A 16,890-nucleotide genomic window follows, 5' to 3' on the forward strand; every position below is an offset into this window, starting at 1 on the left:
GCTATATATATATCTGACAGGTAAGTTTCATGAACAAATAAGCAGTTATAAACATTTTAGTTTAAGGAGTACAAGGTATTTTGCAGTTATAAGCATTTTTAGAGGGGATAATTGCATTCCCATAGTAGGTTCTGAAACATATTCCCATGTAAAAATGGGAGAGCACTGTATGAAATTGGTCCCTCTCTCTCTCTCTAACTTGTATTAAGTATTATCATAGTTAAAAAGTGATGCAAACAATTGAGAATATCACAGGAACTTTATTCTTTGTCACTATCAAGGAACTAATCATCATTATCACTCTTGATGTTGATAATTACAGGAGCTACAAGTTAATGGATATTATTCGTGGACCATGAGAAAGAGGTTTGCTCACTTCCCCTAGAAATGCCCCATGTACATGGAGTTTGTTTACCTCTTTATTGTGTCAGCAGGTGAACTGCCGTAATGAGAGGGTACCCCCAAGATATGTCATTGCCTACAGTTACCACAGGTGGGGGGGAGACTTCACCCATGCACAGACCAGTACTCATCCTCAAAAACTCTAAACCATCTCACTGCACCTTCCCCCCAACACCTACCTTGTTACGCTAACACACCAAAGGTACTATTAACAGAAAACGACAAACATTAAGCATTACTAAGATCATTATCTTAAAAATCGTTATTCTTTTTATTATGAACTCTCCAATTATTTGCTGGTATTGAAAAAGATCATGGGAAATGCCTCACAAACACTCCTCGCTACCACTCTGCCACACCCATGTTCACAGAAAACCGCCTGGACAACTTAAAAATCATTGTAAGACAAACAATGTCCAGTCTGATCACCCAAGTGTGGAACAGCAGCAATTCGTTCATACAAAGCATCCTAGGGAGTGAAGCAAGAAGATCTAAAAGGTAGGAAAGATGGGAAAATGTGGAGTTTGTTCCCTAATTGACTTAATCACTGTCTTTTCCAAAGTGCCATCAACAGAATTATATTTCTGTGGTTTTGTTATTACCGATATTTCACTTTTTCATTATTACTGTGACTATTATCAATTTAGAAATTTCTACATTCAATTTTCGTATCTAGCCCTATAGACCTGATTATTGTCACCATGTAAGGTCTCTGCCTCTGGCTGCAATTTAACTGTATACAATACTATCTGTTCACCAATTATTATTACTTTTAATGCTTTTTTAAAACTACTCTCAATATTATTACTGTTATTACCATTATTATGATTACTACTATCATTTATACTACTTCAGCAACAGTGTGGATATTGCCGATTATTAATTTTTTTATCATGTTACCTCATGTATCTAGATTGTGTGTTACTGTCTGTACTTTGCATACTCCATGTATATGGCCTTGGGCTGAAAATAAAACTCATTAATATTATTATTACTATATTGTAAATTACAGAGAGGTATTGAAAAGAGATGAGAAAAGTGGGAAAAAAGAGTCGGGGAGAGGATAGAAATGAGGAATAGCGGACCTTGCCTTTTAAAAGAGTAAAGACCTTAAGGGGGCCGGCCGGCTAATACCATTTTTTAAGGACAAGACTTTGATATTCCTACCACTTAATAAGGTGACTTGGAACATCTCCAAACTGCATATGATTTTCGTCTCTGACCTTCGGTTTTGTGAGACGCCAGGGCGATTTATCCCGAAAATAACCATTTTTCAAATTCTATCTCCTCCCTTGATATTTAATATTAAGACCTGGGATTACTACCATATAGTATAGACCTGATGTAGGTAGACCTCCAATCAAGTGGAGAGTTTTTATTTATTTATTTTTTTTTCTAAAAGTCATTTTTTTGCTAGATATGAATTTTTCATTATGGTAAAAAAGTAAACCCTATAAATCAGGAAAAAAAAGAAAGGGAAAAGAGGGCCTGATTTGATTGTTCTCTAATGTCTCTGAGTTATATACCAAATTCCAATGTTATAGCTTTAAAACTAAGTGAGAAGACAGATTTTGAAGGTCAGTAAGTATGGTTTTGAGATACGGGCGTTCAAAGTTTAACTTTGTATTTTTTATAAAGACAATGTTAATAAATAATGATTATTATGAATGTATATTTCATTTTTGTGTATTAATAAACCAAAACTATTTTATTTAACATAATTTAATCATCATAAATGATGATCCCTTTGCTCATATATCGTAGCCTGGGGCACTGCGTCAGGCAAGACAGGGCACTCCTTCCTAAGTTGCTTAGGAAGGAGTGCCTCGTCTCTCGCCTTCACTAACTTGGCTTATTACAGCAAATTTTCTTCTTCTGTATGTTAGAGAGGTTTTTCTTGTATTTTCCTCTTCAGTATGATGAAATTCTTGCCGAAACAAACATAAACAAACGTAAATGCAAGAGAATATCAGAGGTGAAACTCGAAGGTGTACTCTCTTTTTACAAAGACAATGTTAATAAATCTTGATTATTATGAATTTCATATTTCTTTTTGGGTATTTATAAACCAAAACTATGTTATTTATCATAAATGAAGATCCCTTTGCTCAAAGATTGTAGCCTGGGCACAGTGTGACGTGTCCGTCAGGCAAGACGGTGTTACTTACTACGCAACCCTCCCTCTTATCTCTTCTCTAACTACACTAATATCGCGTATATTATGATATTCTGTAATCATAAAAGAGCGAATTTTCTTTGTCGGTATGTTAGCGAGATGTTTTGCTTATCTTTTCCTCATTGGCATGATGAAATTCTTGCCGAAACAAAGATAAACATACGTAAAAGCAAGCGAATGTCAGAGGTGAAACTCAAACATGTAAACTACTTGGTGTTTGCGCTCGCACTGAACCGTGGTTACTTGACTGACTTCCCTTCTGCGACTCATGGAATCTCTACAGATGCCATTGGTCACAATATCTGACAATAATTATAAAAATTTACGATAACAGAAGAAATATTGCATTTTCTTGTACGGATCAATGTTTTTGGCTTATTGAGTTATGTTTACTAATTACCCTGTAACTACGAAAGTAAGAGGAATTTTGACGAAATATTTCATATACGTATTCTCAATTACCATATGAAGCTCCAAGAATTTTTTCATGGGTTTGCATTTTTTGCCTTATACCCCCATATATAAGGGTTCCGGACAGCCCCCTTAACTAACACCATTTGACAATACTCTATAGTACCACCAAAAATTAGCAAGAGGTGTCTTTTACACTGTGTCAAAGTACCATTTTAATCAAATAATTAGTTTGAAAGCTATTTAAGAAAAATCATGACAAGTCCCTGAAATGCATAGTAAGGGGATTCAAACCTTTGCTTTTCATAATTGCAGCCTCACTCCTTTGATGGGAGGATGATCTTCCCTATCACTGAAGTTCCTGTCCCTAGGGACGAGCTCTATCCCTACCCTATCATGGCTCTGTAGGCCAAGTAACTCTGAGAGGCACTGCCAATGGCCCTCTCTCTATTTTGTTGGAGATCCAATCCAACAAGGCTTGCTGGGCTGTCTACCGCTTCTGTACCTCACTCTCCACCTTTGAGAATGAGGACTGTCTAGTCAAGGCAAGATACTTATTAGCCAAGGCCTACATGCCCGAAAGGGAGTGACTGCCGCCTCGCATCGCCAGTATTTAAAATTTGACTTTAGCTAGAAGCAGCAGCCATTTTAACCCCCGCATCGTACGACTTGCGGAGTCAGCATTTCCTTTCTTCCCCAAAGGTGGGAGGGTATAAAGCCGTTAAATACTAGAGACCTATTGTAGGATAACAAGGGCAGGTCACAGGTTATATGGGCTGCTGGTTGGGCCTTAGGGAGTCTTAGCTTAAGATCTATATATCTCCTACGACTTTGTGCTGGCTGTTTTGCACTTTTTCAAAGTATGTCGCGGCCTGTGCGAGACCTGGGCTGCCCTGTTCCTGCCCTGAGATGGTCTCAGTTCTCTCATAGTTCTTATAGTTGTCAGGCATGACTGCAGCTGGCTCGTTCGGCCCTCGTTTCTGGTTGGAGTCTGCATCATAAATCAAGCTATATGCACACGCAATCTAAGATTCCAGCTGTCCTGAATTCCGTGCATTCCTGCATCCTTGCTAAGCGCCCAACTTACTGTGAAAGATATTATCCTCAATATTCGGCCCATCTCCCATGTTAGCAGCAGCTGTTAACGAATTGCCATTGTGGATGATAAGAGTAATTTAACACAGTATTCTGTGCTCTCTTCACGTGGCTTATCTGCCGTTCAGTTTTTCAGGCTGCATATTTTTGTGTAAATAAACTTAATTAACTGGCTCTAAAGGTCCTTCCCACCATTGCTTCTGGGAACCTTGTTGGCAGAAATGTTCCAACAGTACACTGTTAAGAGTCTGCATATGGTCAAGTCTAGTACTCTAAGCATGGTAAAAGTCTTCTGAAACATAACACTTGGCATGGTGTTGGATGGAGAAGGGGGGAGGGGGGTTAAACTTCTCCAACTTGGAGGATGCTAAAGAACCCCCTCATGGCACCTTGAATAAACAGGGACCTGGGAGGATGAACTGCCTGTTTAGCTTCTGAGAGATGCTAAGCCATCTGCTCCAAGTACGAGAAGCATGGGCCTCTTCTGGTATGGAGCTGCCCAACTCTGTAGTTCCCAACTTCCTTCTGGTTTGCAGGATGAGCTCCAAAAAACCCTTCTCATTTGGTACTCCTAGTAGCAAGAGGACTCAATTCTTTAGGTACCCTCCCCACACTCAGGGTCTTGGGATATCTACCCTCAGCCCAAGACACAGGGAAGAACCACCCCAAGAAATAGCCCGTCTTTAAGTCTTTAATGATCTGCCAGACAGTCTGGAATCACATTTAACAGGGAGAAATGGCAACCAAGGACAGCACCAACATGGCCCTGTGACTGACACTGGGGGAAAGGTGAAGCAGTCTCTCAAGGGGCATGCCTGCGTGACCTACTCTTTTAGCAAAAATACCAAATTTGTAACTAATTTGTATTTTTCATAACTAACAAACCTTCGGTCTTAACATTAGGATTTACTAGCGCCAAGCTGGAAACCAGTAGAATTAAAATTACACTTGTGAGATCCAGGGACTATTGGCATCTATACCAGGTCACGGGGCATGTATACCCAGAATGGCCACGGTGCCTTCTTCTAATGTTTCTCGTATTTTGACCACTGTGGTGAGGGCCACTCTGCACAATCTTTGCACATAGCTTTGTGAGAACATTCTCGGCCCCTGCATGAGATACAAACCAAGTGGGGGTCCATAACTACTGGGAATAAAAACTTACTGCAAAGTTTTCCCATTAGAACACACCAAGGGGGGAAAGGCCAATAAAAACTAGGGCGAGGCCAATGCATTTATGACTCATCAAAAACCCTGGGCCACACTTAAAGCAGCGATGTCAACCTTTTTTCTTGCAGCCCAGGTATTGCTAAGATTTCTGGAAGATGTCTTTCGCTACCTGCTTTCCCGTCTATGATGTTGTGGGCCTGAACAAATACTTCGCAGGTGCCACTGGAAGAGGGAGACAAGATGGCGGAGAGCACAGAGACAGGCTCGGTGTGGGCTCCTGAGATCTAAACTCGCCCTCTCCCACCTGCCCCTCTCTCATATTTTGACCACTGTGGTGAGGGCCAGTCTGCACACTCCACACAGGTGGCTAGTAAGTGACATCATAATCCCTTGCAGGTAATAAAAACAAACAAAAGGCCTCATAAGGAAAGCACCTAAGCCTGACCAAAAAACCCCAGGCCAGACTTAAAAGCAAGGGAGGTAAGCACCTGAACACTGAATTGTCATGTTATCACTTGCTACACATGATTCATGCTCTTAGGAACACAAAAGCGATACTTTTTCCTCCATTACACAAAAGGTAAAAACGCCAAGAAAACAGATCACACTGCACAAATGAAGATAATCAAACGGAAGATATAATTATTAAGGCAATGACCTGACAGTAAAGCAAAAATAAAGTAGGAGCATGCGCACTCTACAGACGGAAATAAAAACATATATGGTGCAAAATGGGAGATAACTCAGAGAGCATGTATGAAATCCAACTCGGGGGCAAGCAAAAGGAGGAGTCAGGCCATCTCGGGTCAAACATGGAAGTAGGCCCAATGATAGGATTTTGTCTTAAGGGACGATTCGGTAGCAACCCAAGTGCACCAAGCACGAGTACTCCATATATGAGAGTGTAGGTTCATATCCACATTGGAACAAACTTTGGTTACTGAACAAGTAAGTACCTTCTTTCAACAGATCAATACAACATACAAGACAAATGGAAAAAAGATGAAACGAATGTTACTAAAACTCAAAAATGATCAATCAATGGTAAAAATCAAAGTAGCAATGGGGGAACTATATGAATGAGGTAACACTCACCTCACCTGAGAGAGAGAGGGAAGGGGGCGACAGGTTAGCTCGGATTTGTTGGTTCAACTGAAGCTAAGCAAGCTACTTACTTTTACCATTTCTTTAATTTATCAAGAAAGAAACATTCATGGACTCCTTTACAAGAAAAACATCCAATAGCTAATCATAAGTAATGTTGCTGTGAATTCTAATGAGAATCCTAGACCTTAATATTAAATTACAGTATGCATACCTTTTCTTCTTCAGTTGGTTTCTCCTCTTTCACTTCTGCCTTCTCCTCTTCAGGCTTTGTTTCTTCTTTCTCTTCTTTCTCCTCTGTCTTTTCTTTATCTTCCTTCTTTTCCTCTTCTTTTTCTTCTACATCACCCTTTACAGAAGGAGCAGGTGATGGAGTAACACTGGTTGCTGGAGTGCCTAAAAAAAAAAGATGGTATGAAATAATAGACTAATGTACCTCTCAAGAGATAAGGTTATATCCTTTCTCAACTAAAATCAACATGTGGAATGAGAGAACCTAAAAAAGATCAAATAAAAATATAACTCGTAGAGCATATACATGATGTCATGTTAGTCATAAAAAAAAAAAGGTCTTGCTGAAACTAACGTAGACATATGCTAGAGAAAATGAGAATCATGGTTAATTTTGCATTATTCAAGAATTATATTACATTACAGCCTGCAAATCCCAAATATAAGCTTAATATTGTAAAATGCCAGACAACTAGATCTTAGCACAAAGTGGTGTTAAAATCTATTTTCAGAACTCAATATTTGCACCACATGCAGACACATCTTTACCCTTTTTCGAAAGGGGAAAATGTAGAAACAAAATTACTGCAAGGGCCTTGACAGTATACTATAATGTATCATGAAAAAGATGCATGAAAATATTTACAGTACAGGCAGCCCGAGGTTACTGTCGCCATCGGTTAGTGGCATTTTGGTTTTACAGCGCTTGTTGAATATATTCATAACTGGGTTTTACACTCCGTAGGGCTTATAGCGCAGTTGTCTGGTTATCGGTTTCTTAGTCTAGATGCCAAGACAGCCTCATAAAATACAACCAATGAATATGCATCCTTTCCTCTGCTCTTTTAAAAAGTTATCCTTTACTTCACTATATCCAATGATGCTGTGTGTAGTCTTGTAGTGTATTACTATTTTTGTTATAAAATACAAACAAACTGATCATATTTTGGTTTGGAAAAATCAGATGAGGGAGGAGGTAAGATTATTTTGCTATGATTTTCTTGTTTCTATTTAGTGTAGATTAATCTCCAGAAACTATTCATATTTGACAAGGTTATTTTTCTTTATATGAAATGTTTTTAAGTTGAAAACTGACTTACCAATACATGAACTAGTCTTAGTTGTTTTTTGGTATTTGCCAAAGCTCCAAGAGACCCTTATAATATACAAACATAACGAACATGCCACTTTTCCTTGGCTCTTTTAAAGTTATGCTTTACTTTATTTTATCCAATAATACTGTATGTAGCCTCATATTACTATGTATATTATTATAAAATACAAACAAACCGATCTATATTTTGGTTTGGAAAAATCAGCTGAAGGCAGAGGCAGTTATTTCGCCCTACTAAACTCGATTCAGAGTGAATTTCTTGCTTCTATTTGGTGTAAATAGGTTATTTTTTTGTTATATGAAGCGCTTTTAAGTTGAAATATGACTTAAATATGTGTGTTTTGGTGTGAACTCGATTGTCATCTTTTTCATTAATAGATGGTGTTGGGAGCTTGATATTTTGTGTGAAAAACTGATTATATTCGTTATTTTCATCCAAATTTCGTAATAATACAACATTTACATATCTATCTGTTACCAGCATGAAAACAACTGTATAATTTCTTCTTTCATGGCCAGTATTTTTTATTCAAATACTTTTTTCTCCACTACTATTTGCAGTAAAGTTGCATCCATATTGCTGATGCACAATAATTAAAAGTCATTAGCATTGTGAACATTTTGTTTTCTCAGCTTCAGCTACAACTGCAGCTTAAACTTAATAGAACTATATTTCTTTGCCAATAATTTCTCCATACCAAATAAAGGTATGATGCAAAAATTTTCAAGTCCTGTTCTACTTAACCCTCTTGCACACAGGTCGAAAGTATAAGGGTGTAAGGTACTCAACTTTTCCCCTGGCCGAAGGCCGAAAAGAACATGTGCATGGAAAAGTTTTTTGGTAAAATTCGGTGCATCCTAACTATAACTGATATATGCTTCTAGTTAGTTATTATTTCAGCAAATGATTGAATTATTTCCTAAAGCAATCAGAACATCTTTATGAGGCTTAGAAATAATAAAAACGATGTGATGAATGAGAAATTTTTCAGAAAAATGTTAGATATTTTTTTGGAATAATCATAAAAATATAATAATTTGGTTTGGGGAGTTTTTTGTTTTTTTATTACCCTAACTTGTGTGGGAAAATGTTATTTTGTAATCTTTTTTCCCATGTGGAAGCCAATTATAATTTGGATTAAAAAACAAAAAATTGGCCTAATTTTTTTATGGAAGGGTGAAAAATTTTGTTTCAAGATTGTTTCCAACCCTAGTTAATTGATGATGAAAGTTTTGTATTCCCGTACCGTTAAGAAATAAAAGCTAACGGGCAAAAAAAAAAATCCGGGGTTCCCCCCCCCCCCCACCACCTAGGGTGGGGTTTTTTTTCCCTCGAGAAATTTCCAATCAATCCTGGTTTGACCACAAATGGGTTGGTCAAAACTACGTTTTTTTCCCTAATTGATTGACTTTTTTTTTTTTTTTTTTTTTTTGTGTGAATTTTCCCCAAAAAGAACTTACATAAGGCGCGTCATTTGTGAACTTATGGAAACAAATTTTACCAAAAAACAAAAGTTTTTTGGTAAAATTCGGTGCATCCTAACTATAACTGATATATGCTTCTAGTTAGTTATTATTTCAGCAAATGATTGAATTATTTCCTAAAGCAATCAGAACATCTTTATGAGGCTTAGAAATAATAAAAACGATGTGATGAATGAGAAATTTTTCAGAAAAATGTTAGATATTTTTTTGGAATAATCATAAAAATATAATAATTTGGTTTGGGGAGTTTGTTTTATACCTAACTTGTGTGGAAATGTTTGATCTTTCATGTGGAAGCAATTATAATTGATTAAAAAAATGCTAATTTTTTATGGAGTGAAATTTTCAGATTTTCCAACCTAGTTATGATGACGTTTTGTATCGTAGCTAAATAAGCTAACGGCATCGGGTCTGTGTTTTCCTCGAGATTCATCATCTGTTGACACAATGGTGTCAACTACGTTTTCTATGATTGACTTTTTTTTTTTTTTTTTGTGTGAATTATCCCCAAAAAGAACTTACATAAGGCGCGTCATTTGTGAACTTATGGAAACAAATTTATTGACACTTTATGCATACCCAGATCTCATGAGGGTTAACGCCATTTGTAACAATTATGGTAATTTTTTACTATCGTACAATGGATGAAATGCAAGAAAAATAATGTTATTATTAAATTCATTTCAGTTGTTGTAGAAAACAACTGTTATCATTTCTCTCTCTCTCACTAGGCCAAGATTTACCAGTAAGTTCATTGAATCTGACACCATAGTAAATAATTAGGCAAATGAAATTCCACATTTTCATTAAAGAGTTATTACACATTAGGGCAAAATATCTGGCCGTGACACTGTCTAAGGCATTGTTAACAAGTCTGGGGCACTGTAAGGTGGATTGTGATGCCAGTAGACTTTTGAATTTCGTTTAGAGGTGAATTTTGCTTTGCGTCGGGTCCCCAAGGACGGAACCCCTGCCTTTAACCAGGGGCTGCCTGTATTACTCTTCCACATTTACAACCCAATTTTTGAACAAAGTTATTTAAAAAACAAGTTTCAAGTTCAAAAGCACTCACCAGATGCAGAAGTTCCATTACTTTTGTCAACAGGCTCAATAGGTTTATTAAGTGCCTCTGGTAGAGAGTAGTGGCCATTTATATTTTCAAATTCTGAAACCTGTAGAACAAGTAGTTAATAGTTACAATAAGCAAGCCTTACAAACAAAAAATCTAGAAAATGTGTGACAAAGAATAAATAGGGGATTTTGACATATGAAAAATCTATTTCTGGGGGAGGACCTCTGTCGCCCAGTGAAAAATCCCTGTAACTCATTTTTCCAGTATAAATAAACTCTATATTATACCAGAGAAAAGCTAACATGGTTATGCTGAAGTTACTACCCTCAGCGCGATCACCCAAAGGGTGTCGGTATAAGTATAGGGGCGTTGTGTTACCACAAATCACAGGACCTCTGCCATTTAGAAAGTTCCCTTCGAAATCCCCCTCTTTGGTGGGAGCCGCTACAATGAAATCCCACCACCCGCCTCCACTCGCTACTACTACTAATACCCACATGCCATAACCCATTCCTGAAATAGTTCTACAAACTTGGATTAGCCAGGGTGGGGATAGAAGGATAAAAGGGTTAGGGTTCACCGGGCGACACAGGTCCTCCCCCAGAAATAGATTTTTCCCATGTCAAAATCCCTTTTCTGGGTCCGACCTGTGTCTGCCGGTGAAAGCATATCAGAGAATGTTATACAAGTTTTTAGTCTAAAATTACATATATATAGGGTTAATGATACCCAGAATAAGAAGTTATAAAGAGTTTTAATTTTAATATTAATCTTACAACTTAAAAACTACTAATCTAAATATAACCATAAAGTAAATTTCTCAATTTACAAAAAACATAAATATTTTTTTAATATACAATACTAAAAAATGTCTCTTCTTAGCTTGCTGGCCTTAATATACACAATAAAGACCAAGTAAAGTGCTATAGTACTCTTACAGTAGTGCTTACAACTAATATATGCTTATGTACAATTGTATACAATCATCCGGTGGCAGGATCAACAACAAACGTCTAGCCCAATCCGGAGAAGGGATCAACAACAAATGTCTAGCCTGATCCGGAGAAGAGTATGGTGGGGAGTGTGAGCGAGTCATGTAGGTAGAAGGGTCATGCAGATGAGAGAAAGTAAAAGGAATAGATTACTAAAGGTTTCTAAGGAGAACCGTCATTCCGTTCTTCAGGAACAACTACACTACCAGCTGCCACAGCTGAAAATTTTAGGGCCTGTAGATTTTTCAGATAGTGGCGCTTAAATACTGCTGGAGACTTCCAACCCGTGTACTTTTTAAGGTCCTCAACTTCATGTTTTGAAAGTAATTAATAGAGGTGGCAACTGCTCGGATATCATGGACATGCGGGACTGAATCCGGATTAGCTTGCTGATTAAAATAAAGTATCTGTTGCCTAATACCTCTTAAAGTTATCGTTCCTCCTTTTACTATAAGAAAAAGAGGGCCCGTTGTTATTTGAGATGTTCTGGTCATAATGGTTTTAAGAGTATGAACAGGACATAATGATTTATCTTCTAAAAGAGGAAGAATTTCCCAAGGCGTCCACCTATTCTGCGGATCCTTCTTTGCTAAAAATTGTCTGTCTGGTGAAAGTAAGACTTTCCCAGACGGAAGGAATTCCACATGTCCTGGATTCCTAGAGAGGGCCGATAATTCAGAAATTCTAGCTCCAGAAGCCAGGGCTACTAAAAATAATGTTTTTCTTAGCAGTGCTGAATAAGAACATGCGTCATTGTCTAAATCTGATGCAAGTCTAAGTACATCGTTTAGAAACCACAATATTGTTTGAGGACGGCTTACCGGTCTCAAACGGGCACATGCTTTCGGGATAGAAGAAAAGTATGTGTCCGTTAAATTAATATTGAAACCTATTTGGAAAATTTTCCTTAGGGCTGATTTAATTGTGGTAATAGTGCTGGCTACTAAGCCTTTCTCATGCAATGATCTAAAGAAAGATATTGTGAGATTCGTATTCATTTCTTGAACATCTAGATCCTTCAAGAATGTAGCTAGTTTTTTCACTGCGGAATCATATTGTCTATAATTGTAGAATCCCGTTTATCGGATTCCACAAAAGGGATTTTGACGTAGGAAAAATCTATTTCTGGGTGATTGGCTCGTGTCGCCCTATGAAATATCCTTAAGATCATTATTTCTAGGCAAAATTAATCTAAAATTACCAGAGAAAAACAAAATTAAGAAAATGTCAGTAAAACCGGCCTCGCTCACTCTATAAAAGAAGTGTCGGTATGTGAATATAGGCGAGTGGGATCACTACCACGAATCATTCACCATTTAGACCTTCCAACATAAAATCCCCACCAGAGAGAGCTGATACTAAAGGGTGATGCGGCCGCTACTACTACTACTACCGACGCCACGGACAGCAGCGCCCCTAGCGGTCATCCTTAATCTATGAACATCTTGTCCTGCAGGGTGGGTAAAAGAAAACAGGGTGGGTTTCATAGGGCGACACGAGCCAATCACCCAGAAATAGATTTTTCCTACATCAAAATCCCTTTTCTGGGCTCAGCTCGTGTCGGCCTATGAAATAGTACCAGAGAAACAGACAAGATGGGAATAAGGACAAATGAAACCCAAAAATAAGAAGAGATATATAATATAAGTGAATCAGGGGCATTACAGTATACAAACAAAGTACTTAAAGCTAACTTATCCTAAACAATGGTTGATAAAGAAAGCAATTAATATAAAGTACTTGAAATAACTTATATTAAACATAGTAACATATAATAATGTAATGGCAAAACAATAGAGAATGATTCACTTAATCAAGATATTTACAAAATATACAAACACATTGTGTTCTACCCTAGCATAAAAATAAGGGTAGAAACACTGAAGTACATTATATGTACATTACGTGGATGTCCCTAGCAAAAAAAATAAGGGACAATCCACCAATATGCTTCTAGCGGCTAAGGCTAGAGTATTCCGAGTAGCATGGCAATAGGGTGAGGCATGTTGGACGAGGTAGGTAGAAAGGAGACCTGGATCTATACTACAACTACTATACAGTATCAGGAGAAACAATGTTTCCCGCTGCTACTGCAGAAAATTTTAAAGATTCCAAGGACTTTAGGTAATGACGTTTAAAGACTGTCGGTGATTTCCATCCAGTATACTTTTTAAGATCCTCAAAGTTCATATGTTGGAAGTAATTAATTGAGGTGGCTACTCCTCTGATGTCATGTGCTTTTGGAAATGAATCAGGATTGGCTTGTTTAATGAAGTAAAGGATCTGTTGTCTGATTCCTTTTACTGATAAAGTACCACCTTTTTCTCTCATAAAGAGAGAACCTGAGGATCTTGAGGATGTACGAGATAGAAAGGCTCTTGAAGTTGATACTGGGCAGAGAGAAGGATCTTGCGGAAGTGGGATGACTTTCCAAGGAGCCCACCTTGCAAGGGGATCCTCATTTTTAGCTAAAAAGCTACGATCCGGGGCAAGTAGAACTTCTCCTGAGGGGAGGAATTCCACATGACCTGCATCTCTGGATAGAGCCGACAGTTCTGAAATTCTGGCTCCTGAAGCCAGGCTTAATAAGAATAACGTCTTTCTAAGAAGCATTATGAATGTGCAAGACGAGTTGTCAGTATCTGAGGCTAGTTTGAGGACATCATTTAAGAACCATGAAACTGCAGTAGGCCTTGAGAAGGTCGAAGTCTAGCACAGGCTTTGGGAATAGACGTAAAGTAAGATTCTGTTAGGTCTATCTGGAAACCCAACTGAAAGATTTTCTTCAAAGCCGATTTATGAGTAGTAATAGTGCTAGCTGCTAAGCCTTTTTCAAACAAGGACCTGAAAAAGGATATAGCTAAGTTAACTGTCATGGTTGTAGTGTTTGATTCTTTCAGGAAGGATGCTAATTTTTTAACAGCTGAGTCATATTGTCTAATAGTTGACTCTCTTTTATCTGATTCTAGGAAGAGGATGTTTTGTGGATCAATGTTAGCATCTTTGTTAGCCGCAAACTTCATGAAGTCCATAAAGTTAAGGTCTGAAGAATTCCTGAGGAAGCGAACACAGTCCTCATTTGTACTGATTGCGACAGCTTGGGATTGGGAATCCGTTGAGGTCGGAGACCCAATTCCAGAAGCAGAGGATACCAGTTGCTTTTTGGCCAGTCTGGAGCAATCAGAGCTACTAGTCCCTTGAAAGTCCTCAGCTTGCTCAAGACTTTCAAAAGAAGATTCACTGTAGGAAAAACATAAATTTTCCTCCATTGATTCCAATCTAACGACAGGGTGTCCGTGGCATAAGCCAGAGGGTCCAGGTTGGGGGCCACATAGCAAGGGAGCTTGTGGCTCGCTTGTGAGGCGAAGAGATCTACTTGGAGACCTGGGACTCTCCGGCATATCCACTGGAATGACCCGTCGTCCAGGGACCATTCTGATTCCAGAGGGACTGACCGGGACAAAGCGTCTGCTATCACATTTCTTACCCACGCCAGGTGAGTGGCGGACAGATGCCATCTGTGCTTGCCAGATCAACCAATCGTCGAGGTATGCTGCTACCATTATCCCTTGAGTTCTCAACTGTTGAACTACCACTTCTGCTACTTTCGTGAATACCCTGGGGGCTACATTCAGACCGAAGGGCATCACTTTGAATGAGAACGTCTGATTTCCTAGTTTGAAGCCTAGGAATGGACGGAAGTGCTTGGCTATAGGGATATGATAGTATGCGTCTGTAAGATCGATGGAGGATGTGACGGCCCCACGGGGAAGTAAGGTCCGTACCTGCGAGATGGTGAGCATTTTGAACTTGTCGCAACGAATGAAAGAGTTTAGCTTTGACAAGTCTAAGATTACCCTTCTTTTTGTTGAGCCTTTCTTTGGCACGCTGAATAAGCGACCTTGAAATTTTAGATGCTTGACTCTCGCAATAGCTCCTTTCTGAAGGAGTTCCTTCGCATAATCTGTCAATTCCTTTGATGGTTCCTGATAGAATGATTTGATTGGAGGGGGATCTTTGATCCAACTCCAACCCAATCCTTTGGACACGATGCTCTGTGCCCATTTGCTGAACCCCCACCTGTGACGGAAGAGGAACAGCCTCCCTCCTACCTGGGGAGCCTCACTGTTGTTGGGCGGGTTGACCTCCGCGCCCTCCTCTGAATTGTCTACCTCTTGCAGCTCTTCCTGTGCCACGCTGGCGAAAGTGGCCCCTCGCCCTGCTACCCCTAGAGAACCTATTAAAGGCTGGGTAGGCCTGGCTTTCGTACATGGAATTGAAGGCCGGCGAGACTGCGTAGGAGGTTGACGGTTGAGCCTGAGGAGACAACAGGAGGATGGGTTGAGTCTGTTTTGAAGTAGACGGCTGTCCCTGTTGAGTAACTGGGACGGCCTGAACAAACTGTTGCTGCTGTTGCTTCTGGTAAGGCTGGAACCTTCTTCCTGTCTTCTTAAGCTTCTTACCAGCAGCAGGGGCGGTCTCTTGTTTCCTCTTGGAAGAGATGCCCCACCTAGCCCTAAGGCTCTGGTTGAGCCTAGCAGCCTCGTGGTGCACCTCGTTCACAGAGGACTCTGGGAAGAGGTCCGCACCCCACATGCTGGAAGCCAGGAGTCTATTAGGCTCATGCCTGATAGTGGCCTCCTGCAAGACGTGCTTTCGGCAGTTCCTCCTAGCTAGGAAGAAGTCGAAAGCATCGGCTTGGACTGTCTGGAGCTGAGATTTGGCCAGAATCTTGAATAAAGGTTCTGTGCCATAAGACAGGGCAGCCATTTCTGTAATGATTAGGGAGTTAAGGGACCTCCCAAATCTTGTTCGAGCATCGAACTCTGCCTGAATCAGGGTATCAGGCAGCCTTGGAAGCTTCTCGCCAAACTGGTCCATTGCGCAGTCTGGCTTAAGCTTACCAATCGAGAACGTGGCAGGCAAGTTCTCCCACAATTCTCCAAATGCTGGGAAGAGCGGAGAAGTAGATTCCGCTTCCCTCAGCTGAGGCATGGGCTCGTCCTTGAGGACTGCCTGAAGAGTCGCTTCCACTATTTTGGTAGCGAACGGAAGAGAAGCCTCCTCGTCCGTAGCGAAAATAGTGAACGGACTCTTGAAAGCTTGGAGGTTAGTGTTAGTACACTCCCAATCCTCAAGGCAGTGTACCCATTCCCGCTGTGCGTGGTCCCTACTGTACAGCACATTCTCTCGGGAAATCTTGTCCTCTCTAGTGAGAGCAGCAACGGTCAGCCTAGCATACCCAATGAAAGGCTGAGTCAGTCCAGGAGGATAGAACTCGAAGTCCTCAATTCTTCGAGTTCCACACTCCGGGATAGAGATCATGCCGTCCTTGAATGGAGCATAAGCGGCCACTCTCCATGGGTTATCCATGGAGAAGGCTGGTAGGGATTCGTAGGGAGGTAACTGCAGAATGCCAGTACCTGCTACGGGGGAGCTTGGCTGAGGAACCTGAGAAAGTCCAGCAATACGGTCCTCTTGCTCTCTAACTCTGTTAGAGAGATCCTGAATGGATTGGCCAGACTGATTGATGGTGTTTGACAGCTGCGCAACCATCTGTTCAAACCTAGACCCAAGGGCGGACATCCTCGAGCCAACCATCTCTCCCACTTGCTGCATCACCACTGCCGAAAAGGTG

General features: G+C 39.8%; 1 protein-coding gene across 11 annotated transcripts in view; it reads right to left on the reverse strand.

The window, feature by feature from the left end:
- The window catches only part of LOC135217153 (chromodomain-helicase-DNA-binding protein Mi-2 homolog), a 272,789-nt gene that overhangs the window by 47,268 nt on the left and 208,631 nt on the right, over window positions 1-16,890 (reverse strand). For all 11 annotated transcript variants that reach the window (XR_010315081.1, XM_064252898.1, XM_064252891.1 and 8 more), the window contains exons 27-28: window positions 10,261-10,360; window positions 6,573-6,754 (exon numbers count right to left, since the gene is read on the reverse strand). Coding sequence is in view for 10 of the 11 variants with exons in the window: in XM_064252898.1 (XP_064108968.1) it covers window positions 6,573-6,754; window positions 10,261-10,360 (282 nt within the window). In the remaining variant the exon portion in view is untranslated. The remainder of the gene's footprint in view (window positions 1-6,572; window positions 6,755-10,260; window positions 10,361-16,890) is intronic.

Source organism: Macrobrachium nipponense, chromosome 19 (assembly GCF_015104395.2).
Source record: "Macrobrachium nipponense isolate FS-2020 chromosome 19, ASM1510439v2, whole genome shotgun sequence".
Taxonomy (NCBI): Eukaryota; Metazoa; Arthropoda; class Malacostraca; order Decapoda; family Palaemonidae; genus Macrobrachium; species Macrobrachium nipponense.